This window comes from Oncorhynchus mykiss, unplaced genomic scaffold (genome assembly GCF_013265735.2).
Source record: "Oncorhynchus mykiss isolate Arlee unplaced genomic scaffold, USDA_OmykA_1.1 un_scaffold_173, whole genome shotgun sequence".
NCBI lineage: Eukaryota > Metazoa > Chordata > Actinopteri > Salmoniformes > Salmonidae > Oncorhynchus > Oncorhynchus mykiss.
In genome coordinates, this window is record NW_023493670.1 from 295,183 (window position 1) to 308,082 (window position 12,900).

The window sequence follows — 12,900 nt, forward strand, 5'->3', positions numbered from 1 at the left end:
AAACCGAATTTGACTAAATATATTAAATATTCTATTGATTTTCTCTCATTATGTCACACCAGACTTCGCTTTGGCTCCCCCTCCTGCCCAGCTCAGGCATTCAGTGTTGCCGGCCTTCTAGCTGCTGCCGAACCTACTGCTGTCAAACACCCTTCACTCATCAACTCCGAACTTGTCTCGTCATCATTACACACACCTGGTTCCAATCCCCACTCTATCACTGTATAGATAGATACTCCCTCTGTCATTTGTCTTTAATCGGTCATTGTAAATGTCACTTGTCTTCCTGAGAGGAATCGCTCCTACTATTTCCTGAGTACTTTATGTAGTTCGCCCTGTGCCTTTTTGATAATCAAGATATATTTTGAGCACAACAGCATTGGGGTTTCGTCCCGCTCTGATCTATGGTGCTGAAATAAATTCAGTAGTTCCAAACCTGCAACTGCATCCTGCCTACTCCTCTCTACACCAGTAACACATTATCTAGGAGAGTGTAGAGCAGTGTTAACCAATCCTGGTCCTCCACTACCCCCAACAGTAACACATTATCTAGGAGAGTGTAGAGCAGTGTTAACCAATCCTGGTCCTCCACTACCCCCAACAGTAACACATTATCTAGGAGAGTGTAGAGCAGTGTTAACCAATCCTGGTCCTCCACTACCCCCAACAGTTGTGGTGTCTTAGGTCTCTCTTTATGTAGTGTTGTGGTGTCAAAGGTCTCTCTTTATGTAGTGTTGTGGTGTCTTAGGTCTCTCTTTATGTAGTGTTGTGGTGTCTTAGGTCTCTCTTTATGTAGTGTTGTGGTGTCTTAGGTCTCTCTTTATGTAGTGTTGTGGTGTCTTAGGTCTCTCTTTATGTAGTGTTGTGGTGTCAAAGGTCTCTCTTTATGTAGTGTTGTGGTGTCTTAGGTCTCTCTTTATGTAGTGTTGTGGTGTCTTAGGTCTCTCTTTATGTAGTGTTGTGGTGTCAAAGGTCTCTCTTTATGTAGTGTTGTGGTGTCTTAGGTCTCTCTTTATGTAGTGTTGTGGTGTCTTAGGTCTCTCTTTATGTAGTGTTGTGGTGTCTTAGGTCTCTCTTTATGTAGTGTTGTGGTGTCTTAGGTCTCTCTTTATGTAGTGTTGTGGTGTCTTAGGTCTCTCTTTATGTAGTGTTGTGGTGTCTTAGGTCTCTCTTGTTGTGTGTTTTGTCCTATATTTGTATTTTTTAACACCAGCCCGCCCCTGCAGGAGACCTTTAGTCTACTGGTAGACAGTCATTACAAATAAGAGTTTGTTCTTAACTGACTTGCATAGTTAAATAAAGGTTACATTTTTAAAAATCAGTCAGCCAGCTGCTACAGTCCAATATGAATGTTCAATACACACAATAGGTTGGTTATGGAGGTGATGTACCACATTCAAAGTCCTTCAATAAGAACTAAGATGCTAAGATGCAAATATAATATATTTGTGTAAATTATACATAGTTGTGTTCTGTGGTTGTCACTGAGTTGGCTGATATCCCATTTCATGGGGTCACTCCATAGTTAAAGCTGAACAGTGACTATAGAACGTCTACACGCCTTTTAACTTTTGTTCTTGTGCAGACAACAGATGGTGTTTATGGTGGAGAGGACTGTGGACTCGGTGGAGGACATCCCAGCCACTAAATGGCTACTGATCAACCTATAATGTGGAAGTATTGAACATTCATATTGGACAGCCTTACCTATAGAGTAGCACCACCACCCATCAGCCCGTTCTCTTCTTGATGTCAAAGCTGCAGTGTATTGTTGCTGTAGGAGTTTATGATTAATAATCCTATTTCAAGACACACTAAGATGTCACCATACTATTAATTTAAAGCCCCTCTGTCAGATATAAATCATCAGAGTGGGAAACCAACTGACATGGAAACAATGGAACAAATGTATCACTATCAGAGGGGTGTATTATGACATCATATAGAACTACTCAGACATTCCAAATATCACTTGATTATCAGAGGGGTGAATTATGACATCATATAGAACTACTCAGAACTACTCAGACATTCCAAATATCACTTGATTATCAGAGGGGTGAATTATGACATCAGATAGAACTACTTGTTATTATTTATATAATAACCATCATATCTTAGTTAACTTGGAGTCACATGATGATATGTTGTCAGGTCCTCCCACTATGACTTGGGAACCTATGTAGTTTATTAGGCTACAGATGAAATAAGTTATGAACTTCACAGGGTGGTGAAACTACATGTGATGAGCTTGATGCTCCTTTCCAATACATTTTGAGGTTCTTATTCTGGTGACATGATGATCGATGCTTGGTTGCCATTTGACAAATAAAATAATAATCTCATAATTTGGGTAACAACGTTTATTCAACCAGTGGGAGGCTTGTAAATGCCCCCAGGAAAGTGGAAAGAGGAACTCTTCATTGAGACAATAATAAACAGCAATCCATGGGCGAGTTGTGGTGGATATTATAAACTAAGGATCTGCTGGAGTCCAAGTCAAACCAAGATTCTTTATTTCTGAGCTCAGAGAGAATAACAGAGTTACACAGCGCAGTGTAGACAGTCTGAATTCCTGAAGCATTGAGTGATTAGCAAATATCTTTATAGTTTCCTGTTCCTGGGCGGGACTTTATTCATACAAGGACACAGGTGCAAATTGGTTTGCAACACAGGATGATAGTCCCAAAAACAGGAGCTTATAATAGGACAGTTTCACAAGGTTAGTCACATACTCAGTTATGTGGACACACAAACAATTAACATTTTCCATTACAGAGTCTGAACATTTTCATTTCATTAAATCATCAGTGGGCCAACAATGCAAATGTCAACAATGGAACAAATGCATCACATCCAAATATCACTTGATTATCTGTAGTGCTGGAGGAATGACACACCCAGATAAACACACACAAAGAGTTTAAAAGAAGGAACCTGATCTTCTTTATATTCAAACTGACAGACTCCATATTCACTTCATGTTTTCTAATAAAAACAAACAAATATATGTTTGAGTATACCCTGTACCATTTAATTTAATCTGGTAAAGACAGATAAACAATGTCAGTCAACAATATAAGACAACGGGAGCACTGTGTATGTTCTCTGATGAATTTTAAGTCAATGTGATGTGAAATATCAACATACACGCTAAGAGAAGTAATTTCTCTCTCCTGTGTGGAATCTCTAATGACGTTTAAGTGACTTATGAGTAATGTGTTTTCCCACAGTCTGAGCTTTTATAACCCTTCTCCTCTGTGTGCAGTCTAATGTGTTCTTTCAGGCTTCCTAAATGGGCAAATGGTTTGCACCCTGGGAGGAGTGGTAAGGCTTCTCTCCTGTGTGTATTCTCTCATGTTGTTTCAGCATCCCCGACCGGGTGAAACACTTTCCACATTGGGAGCAGTGGTAAGGCTTCTCTCCTGTGTGTATTCTCTCATGTCGTTTCAGCATCCCCGACCGGGTGAAACACTTTCCACATTGGGAGCAGTGGTAAGGCTTTTCTCCTGTGTGTATTCTCTCATGTAGTTTCAGGTCCCCCAAACGGACGAAACACTTTCCACATTGGGAGCAGTGGTAAGGCTTCTCTCCTGTGTGTATTTTCTCGTGTTGTTTCAGGTGTCCTCTCAGGGTGAAACACTTTCCACATTGGGAGCAGTGGTACGGCTTCTCTCCTGTGTGTATTCTCTCATGTTCCTTCAGCATCCCCGAATGGTTGAAACACTTTCCACATTGGGAGCAGTGGTAAGGCTTCTCTCCTGTGTGTATTCTCTCATGCCGTTTCAGCACCTCCGAACTGATGAAACACTTTCCACATTGGGAGCAGTGGTAAGGCTTCTCTCCTGTGTGTATTCTCTCATGCCGTTTCAGCTTGCCTGAATGGTTGAAACACTTTCCACATTGGGAGCAGTGGTAAGGCTTCTCTCCTGTGTGTATTCTCTCATGTTCTTTCAGCATCCCCAAATAGTTGAAACACTTTCCACATTGGGAGCAGTGGTAAGGCTTCTCTCCTGTGTGTATTCTCTCATGTTCTTTCAGCATCCCCGACCGGGCGTAACACTTTCCACATTGGGAGCAGTGGTAAGGCTTCTCTCCTGTGTGTATTCTCTCGTGTTGTTTCAACACCCCCGAACTGGCGAAACAATTTCCACATTGGGAGCAGTGGTAAGGCTTCTCTCCTGTGTGTATTCTCTCATGCCGTTTCAGCTTCCCTGAATGGTTGAAACACTTTCCACACTGGGAGCAGTGAAAAGGCTTCTCTCCTGTGTGTATTCTCTCATGTTGTTTCAGGTCTCCTCTCTGGTTGAAACACTTTCCACATTGGGAGCAGTGGTAAGGCTTCTCTCCTGTGTGTATTCTCTCATGAGCTTTCAGTTGTGCTTTCTGGTTACAACTCTTTCCACAGTGGGAGCACTGGTGTCGTCTTGCTGGTTTGGACGTCCCTGGCTCTGGTTCCTCTGAGTCTGGTCTTTCTCCTGCCAAAGACAGTGTTATTTTTAAATAGAGACCCGAATGAAACCACATGATAAAACAACCTTGCATCCTAAATCAGATCTCTCAATAACCTGAGGCCAGTTTTAACAATCTTAGTGTGATTTTAAAACAAATGTAGAGCTTCCTGGTAATTACTGATATGTTTGCATTACTTATTTTATTCATCCTGTTTTACAAGTCAGAACACAAAAACCTAGACAGTTCTAGGACACTGAAGACACAGACGTCACTGGATTCCAATTGAACAGGTGGTTCTAAATATATAACATTCATAGCTGTATGATACATAATGTGACCTACACACTTCCTTAAACATAAAATAACTAAAGAAGTCATTTTGTGTGGAAGTCAAACTTGTTTTTACGTCGCAGATACAAAGCACATCAGTAACATCTCCCCGTTGTTGAAAGGGTTCGACACATTGCTGTTTAATTGGACCAATTTCTTATTTAGACATTCACAGATTTTCAACATTTTGATTATCGCTGAGGTCATATTTTGGGTAAAGTAAAAAATAAGGTGAAATATTTGGGTAAATGTTCCTAAAACTGATAGTAACTACAATAAACAAAAATATAAACGCAACATGTAAAGTGTTGGATGTTTCATGAGCTGAAAAAAAAGATTGCAGAATTTTTTACATCCCTGTTAGTCAACATTTATTCTTTGCCAAGATAATCCATCCACCTGACAGGTGTGGCATATCAAGAAGCTGATTGAACAGCGTGATTGTTTCACAGGTGCACCCTGTGCTGGGGGTAATAAAAGGCTACTCGAAAATGTGCCGTTTGGTCACACAACAATGCCACAGATCTCTGAGGGAGCGGGCAATTGGCATGCTGACTGCAGGAATGTCCACTGGAGCTGTTACGGAATTGAATGTACAGTACCAGTCAAAAGGTTGGACTCACCTACTCATTCAAGGGGTTTTCTTCATTTTTACTATTTTCTACATAGTAAAATAATGGAGAAGACGTCAAAATTATTAAAAAACACATGGAATCATGTAGTAACCACAAGTGTTAGAATAAAGTATATATTTTATTCTTCAAAAGTTGCCACCCTTGCTTTCTCTCAACCAGCTTCACCTGGAATCCTTTTCCAACAGTCTTGTAGGAGTTCCCATATATGCTGAGAACTTGTAAGCTGCTTTTCCTTCACTCTGCGATCCAACTAATCCCAAACCATCTCGATTTGGGTGAGGTCGAGGCCAGGTCATCTGATGCAGCACTCCATCTTGGTCAAATAGCTCTTACACAACCTGGAGGTGTGTTGGGTCATTGTCCTGTTGAAAAACAAATGACAGTGGGACTAATCCCAAACCAGATGGGATGGCATATAGCTGCAGAATGCTGTGGTAGTCATGCTGGTTAAGTGTGACTTGAATAATTAAATCACTGACATTGTCAATAGCAAAGCACCCGCACACCATCACATCTCCTCCTCCATGCTTCACGGTGGGAACCACACATGCGGAGATAATCTGTTCATCTACTCCTCGTCTCAAAAAGACATGACGCTCGGAACCAAATACTCAAATTTGGACTCATCAGACAGATATCCACCACTAATGTCCATTGCTCATGTTTCTTCGCCCAAGTAAGTCTCTTCTTCTTATCGGTGTCCTTTAGTAGTGGTTTCCTTGCAGCAATTCGACCATGAAGGCCTGCTTCACGCAGTCTCCTCTGAACCGATGATGTTGAGATGCGTCTGTTGCTTGAACTTTGTGAAGCATTTATTTGGGCTGCAATTTCTAAGTCTGGTAACTCTAATGAACTTATGCATCAGAAGTAACTCTGGGTCTTCCATTCGTGTGGTGGTCCTTAAAGTAATGATGGACTGTTGCTTCTCTTTGCTTATTTGAGCTGTTCTTGACATAATATGGACTTCGTCTTTTACCCAATAGGGCAATCTTCTGTATACCCCCCTACCATGTCACAACACAACTGATTGGCTCAAATACATTAAAACCTGTTATAGCACATTAACTCTTGAAACTAGGGGGCACTATTTTCATTTTTGGAAAAATAACGTTCAAACGGGCTATTTCTCAGGACCAGGTGCTAGAATATGCATATAATTGACAGCTTAGGATAGAAAACACAAACGTTTCCAACACTGTAAAAATATTGTCTGTGAATATAACAGAACTGATATTGGAGGCGAAAGCCTGAGAAAAATCCAATCAGGAAGTGACTCTCATTTTGAAACCTCTGCGTTCCTATGCATCCCTATTGACCATTGAAAGGGATATCAACCAGATTCCTTTTTCTATAGCTTCCCTAATGTGTCTACAGTCACTAGACATAGTTTCAGGTTTTTATTTTGAAAAATGAGCGTGAACGACAACATTGTGTCAGTGGTCAGGTGGTGGCTCTCAGATTGATTTGTGCGTAATAGACAAAGGCGGCCATTGTGCCTCTCGCTCCTCGTGAAAAGCCAATTGTCCTGGTTGATATATTATCAAATAGATATTTGAAAAACACCTTGAGGATTGATTATAAAAAAGGTTTGCCATGTTTCTGTCGGTATTATGGATCTAATTTGGAGTTTTTTTCTCAACAAAACGTGAAGAATAAACAGAGGTATTTTGGCTATAAAAAATCATCTTTATGGAACAAAATTAACATTTGCTGTCTCACTGGGAGTCTCGTGGGTGAAAACATCCGAAGCTCATCAAAGGTAAACGATTGAATTTGATTGCTTTTCTGATTTTCGTGACCAAGCTCCCTGCTGCTAGCTGGACATTATACTATGCTAGGCTATCGATAAACTTACACAAATGCTTGTCTTGCTTTGGCTGTAAAGCATAATTTCAAAATCTGAGATGACAGGGTGATTAACAAAAGGCTAAGCTGTGTTTCACTATATTTCACTTGTGATTTCATGAATATGAATATTTTCTAGTAAGATTTTTTGTCCGTTGCGTTATGCTAATTAGTGTAGTTGATGACAATTCTCCCGGATCCGGGAGGAGTAGTACCAAAAGGTTAAAACACATTAAAACCTGCTAGCGGAACGTTGACAACATCCTGTGAAATTGCAGAGTCCAAAGTATTTTTTAATTTATTAGAAATATTTAACTTTCATGCATTCACAAGTGCAAAGCTTAACTTCTTGTTAATCTAGCCACCGTGTCAGATTTCAAAAAGGCTTTACGGCAAAAGCGAACCATGCGATTATCTGAGGACAGCACCCCATCAAACAAACACATGACAATCATATTTCAACCCGCCAGGCACGACACAAACCTCAGAAATAATGATATAATTTGTGCCTTACCTTTGAAGAGCTTCTTCTGTTGGCACTCCAATATGTCAGGTCGCAATTGTAAATGAGAACTTGTTCTCAACTTGCCTACCTGGTTAAATAAAGGTAAAATAAAAATAAATAAATAAAAATGTCCCATAAACATCACAAATGGTCCTTTTGTTCGATTAATTCCGTTGTTATATCTCCAAAATGTCCATTTATTTGGCGCGTTTGATTTAAAAAAAAACACTGGTTTCAACTCGCCCAGCATGACTACAAAATATCTAATACGATACCTGTAAATGCTGTCCAAACATTTGAAACAACTTTCCTAATCCAACTTTAGGTATTTTAAAACGTAAATAATCGAGAAAATTTAAGATGGGATAAACTGTGTTCAATACCGGATAAAAACAACGTGAAGCGCGTGACCTGGAGCGCGCATCAAAACATTAGAGAGCACTAGGCTGGACCCTCGTTCTGAATAGCCGAACTTCTTCATTTCTGTAAAGAAAAACATCAACCAATTTCTAAAGACTGTTGACATCTAGTGGAAGCAATAGGAACTGCAACCAAGTGCCACACAAAACCATTTGAAAACAGAGTCACCTCAACAACAAAAAATTCCTCCTGGATGGTTTGTCCTCGGGGTTTCACCTGCCAAATAAGTTATGATATACACACAGACATTATTTTAACAGTTTTAGAAACTTTAGAGTGTTTTCTATCCAAACCTACCAATTATATGCATATCCTAGCTTCTGGGCAGGTAGCAGGTAGTTAACTTTGGGAACGCTTTTCATCCAGACGTTAAAATACTGCCCCCTATCCCAAACAGGTTATAAGGAAAGAAATTCCACAACTCAACTTCTAAAAAAGGCACACATGTTAATTGAAATGAATTCCCGGTGACTACCTCATGATGCTACAGTCCTCCTTTAAGACTCCATAATGCTTCATCATTAGATGCTACAGTCCTCTAAGTCTCCACCATGTTTAGAATGTGTCTGGAAGCATCACTATCTATTCTACTCTCATCCTTTCGGATTTAATAATATTTAATAATAATAATAACAATGTTATAATAGGTAATAACTAACTTTAATAACTAGGGTTAATACCTGCCTGGCGCACCAACAAAATCTTCATATTTACCCCCCACCGCTACAGAATTAGCGTAGTAGGCCATGTAATTTAAGGTAATCAGAAATATTTAGGACTAACTTATTCCTTGCCACCCATTCTGAAACTAACTGCAGCTCTATGTTAAATGTTGCAGTCATTTCAGTCGCTGTAGTAGCTGACGTGTACAGTGTTGAGTCATCCGCATACATAGACACACTGGCTTTACTTAAAATGTCACTGGCATGTTGTTGGTAAAGATTGAAAAAAGAAGGTGCCAAACAGCTGCCCTGGGGAATTCCTGATTCTACCTTGATTTTGTTGTACAGGCTTCCATTAAAGAACACTGTGTTCTGTTAGACAGGTGTTGGGGAATAATCAGAATTGGTTGGTAACATAGGTAAGATGTTTTATATTCATCATATGTTTGTAAGTTACTTCTCATCAGAATGTTATTTTTGTATAATACTGTGGCGGGGTTGCAGTATCTGTTCTATGTCAAGACTAAGTTGTTTGGGCCGGAGAGAGGGGAGAGGTCAAGCGTGTATCTCTTGGCTCCACAATGTCTGTGTGCCAGTCAGTGTGTCTCTGTGATCTTGTCAAGATAGGATGGATTTGATATATGCCTGGAGGATTGGTTTATGGTTCTGAGTTTGAGAAAATAACATGTTTTAGGAGACAAAGCTGAACGATGAATTATGCCGATAATGCTGTGTTATCCTATGCTGTCTCACTAGGGAACACACTTTCTAGTGGGCTTAAATTGAAGATAATGCGAATAGAACTGGCAATATCGGCCGCTATTATCCTCAATCATTTTCCATCCACGTTGTCAGACACCATGCCATTGTTGATTTTTTGACCCAAAATTCAATTGAAGGTGTTCCAAAGCTTGTTTCATAGTGTAGTTTCTTCTTTTTATTCAGTTTAGTCACATGATTTCTCAATTTGCAATAGGTTTGCCAATCAGTTATTCAGCCAGACCTATATGCCATCTCTTTTGCCTCCCTCTTCATCATACCATTTTTAAATTCCTCATCAATCCACGTGGATTTAACAGTTTTTAGTCATTTTCTTAATGGGTGCTTGCTTATTAGTAACTGGGATAAGCAATTTCATAAACGTGTCAAGGGCAGCGTCTGGTTGCTCGTCATTACACACCACGGACCAACAAATATTGTTTTCATTGTTGGAATCGGCCAAACTTTGAACATGGAGACATTAAAGAAGTGATAGGAAGTGAAAGAGACTGGCTGTTATGTCAGAAGTTAATGGTTCTCTGAAGAAAGACAGGTGGCTTTGGAATGTGTTGGGTGGACGAGAGGAGAGCAAAGTGTGAAACAGGGGAGGCAGACGAACATCTGTGGATTAGATGAAGGAGAGGTTGAGGTCAGGACAGATTCTCATCAGGGAGATAAAGGTCTGGTATCCTGTTACCCTCTTAACTCTCTTCCTGTGGAACCATAAGATGTAAGGATTGGAGAGAAGGAGGAGTGTCTTAAGTGGGATATATATCTGGATGGAACAAATGTTGGGTTGTCTGAATTACAGATGTACAGAACCTTTGGGAATAATTAAACTTGGTTAAAGCTTCTCTAGTGTCCGTGAGTTAATTACTGTGAAAATAAACAACCTAATAACATCAACAACATAGGAATCACCACAAACAATTGTATGACCTCTTATATAGAACATTAGGCCCAGCCTTTTGGAACTTTGGTTGTCCTAGATATGACTACTATATTGTGATCACAACAGCCGATGAATTTGGATACTGCTTTCAAACACATTTCTGCAGCAATAGTAAAGATATGATCAAAATATGTTGATTCAATTTCTGTACTGTTTGTAACTACCCTGGTAGGTTGATTGATAACCTGAACCAGGTTGCAGCCACTGGTTACAGTTCGAAGCTTTCTCTTGAGTAGGCAGCCTGATCACAGCTTTCCTCCAGTATTAGTTTATTAATTAACAGTGTCTTGAGTTTAGTTTGCTTGTTCTACAGTCTAGTAAAGATAGGGGGGTTGAGTGGGACAGGCAATGTAACATCCATAATGTTTTGAGAAAAAGTTTTTGTAAAACAAGCACCTTACATTGGATCATCTTGAAACTTTCTCTCCAAAGCTGACTTTAATCAAGGTTTTATATGGTCTATTGGTTCCTCTCTAAAGCTGACTTTCATCAAGGTTTTATATGGTCTACTGATTTCTCTCTTTTCATTGGCAGAATCCTTGTTCAGTGTTATGATATTCATAACATCCATATCCACCAGTCTATCTTCCTGTCAACTAACAGAACTCTGCTGGTTGTCGTGGTAACAGATACCAATGAATATATCTATTGTATTTGTTCAAACTAAACTACAGCACTTACTTTGAGTCAAATCTGATCCTTTCCTCTCTTCTCCTCCTCCCACAGTTCCACTCAGCCCCATTGTTTTCCTGCAGTCCACCAGCAGCAAGGTGCTAACAGGAGAGGCATGACACGGGGACTCCGAGAGGGTGGAAGGGCTAGCGTTGTCCTGGTAACCATAAAGAGGGGACACAGACGCACATCATTATGGATGCTGATGTCACTGTTGTCATGAAGTGCTCTACAGAAACCCAGCCCAGACCCCAATAGAGAAAGCTGTATGCTAGACCAGACCAAGCTGTATGCTAGACCAGACCAAGCTGTACCATCTGGTGTTCTGATCTGGAGAGACTCTTCTCTTCCTCGTCAGCATCAGGATGTTGTTGAGGCTCCCCAGAGGATCCACGATAGTCATGTGTCTCTCCTGTGTGAATGAGAACATCAAACAGATGGTAAACTTATGACCATCTATTGCAATCATAGAGTCTTACAAGAGGCATGCATATGTCTAAAATGGCCACTTTCATCATGATTTCCTAAAATATTGTTTGTGATGCAGATGTAAAAGGGTCGTTCCACAAAATGGGTGGCCTTTGTTATTTTAAGTAGAAAATATGCACCAATATAGAATTTTAACAACCTGTTATATTAGATGAGGGGAACTTAAATATAGGCCACATGGAAAATTCAATACATCTAATTGAAAAGTCCCTAAAATATATGAACCAATGGCAGATTGACCGTTTAACAATTTATATAGTACTGAACAACATATTCAAGTGTAGAACTTCAGTAGAATGCCCCTTTAAAACCACACATTAGTTCAACAACGGCATAGTTTGTGTCCCTGTTAAAGACAGTACTCACTGGTGTTAATCTGATATTCTGTCTCTTCCTCTTTCACTCCCAAAACGTCTTCCTCCTTCACCTTTATTGAGAAAGCATCATCTTCCTCTCTAAACGGTTCTTTCTCTTCTTTCACTATAACAGCCTCCTCTTCCTCCTTTTTTATTCTGAAAGATTCTTTCTCCATACAGCAGACTCCCTCTTCATTAGTAAGGGAGGAGTAGTTTAGTGAGCTCATGGTCAGGGATGTTAGCTAGCTAGCTAGCATTAGCGTCTAGCCTAGTGCTAGGCTCAGTATCAATCTTTAACACGTTTGCAAATTGAACCAGTTGATACGTTAACCGAAAATCGTTTAAAACACTGAGATTAGATAATGTACATTAGCATGGTCTAAAACGTTAATCTTTCAGTTTTATGTTGGCTAGCAAGCTACCGACGTGGTTGAAAGAGTTGGCGCCTTGTTGTTCCTGAAGAAGCGTCCGTCCAGTCCATTATACGTCACGAAAGAAGCATCACCTGAAAGACGCTCGTCGCCATCTGCTGGCTGGAGTGGGTAACGCAGTTTGGAAACAATAGTTACTACACTTTTTGTATTGGAAAGAACGTCATAATTATTTAACAATAAGCTGATATATTTTCTCTTTCGTCATACAACTACTACTTTCCTGTACACAGACGTAGAAGCGTAATATGAATATGTAGATTATGAATAAATACTTCTATGAATAGGTAGTGTGTTAATACACATTTTCTCTGTTCATTTTTCACAATCGTTTTTGTCTAGATGTGACCATACTCTTCCCTTAAAGCCACGCTCTATAAGATACAAAT

The 12,900-nt window shown here is 39.9% G+C and overlaps 1 protein-coding gene across 2 annotated transcripts; it reads right to left on the reverse strand.

Annotated features, from left to right (window-relative positions):
• Positions 1–2,348: 2,348 nt before the first annotated feature.
• On the reverse strand, positions 2,349–12,569 carry LOC118947619 (zinc finger protein 2 homolog). 2 transcript variants are annotated; one of them, XM_036972555.1, is made up of 4 exons: positions 12,091–12,569; positions 11,550–11,647; positions 11,245–11,392; positions 2,349–4,478 (listed from the first exon to the last, which is right to left on the reverse strand). In XM_036972555.1, the coding sequence occupies exons 1-4, from the start codon at positions 12,305–12,307 to the stop codon at positions 3,292–3,294; spliced, it is 1,650 nt and encodes a 549-aa protein (XP_036828450.1). In that variant the 5' UTR covers positions 12,308–12,569; the 3' UTR covers positions 2,349–3,291. The 2 variants fall into 2 exon arrangements, with proteins under 2 accessions (XP_036828450.1, XP_036828451.1); XM_036972556.1 differs by lacking the exon at positions 2,349–4,478 and adding an exon at positions 5,738–5,782 and having other exon boundaries at positions 12,091–12,564.
• Between the last annotated feature and the right edge of the window lie 331 nt (positions 12,570–12,900).

Excerpts from the sequence above, each read along its gene's own strand:
- LOC118947619 (XM_036972555.1), bottom strand. The coding sequence starts at position 12,307 with ATGAGCTCACTAAACTACTCCTCCCTTACTAATGAAGAGGGAGTCTGC. Across the intron at positions 11,393-11,549 it reads CCAGATCAGAACACCAGATG|GACAACGCTAGCCCTTCCAC; the intron begins GTACAGCTTGGT and ends TATGGTTACCAG. Across the intron at positions 4,479-11,244 it reads AGGATCAGATTTGACTCAAA|GAGAAAGACCAGACTCAGAG; the intron begins GTAAGTGCTGTA and ends TGTCTTTGGCAG.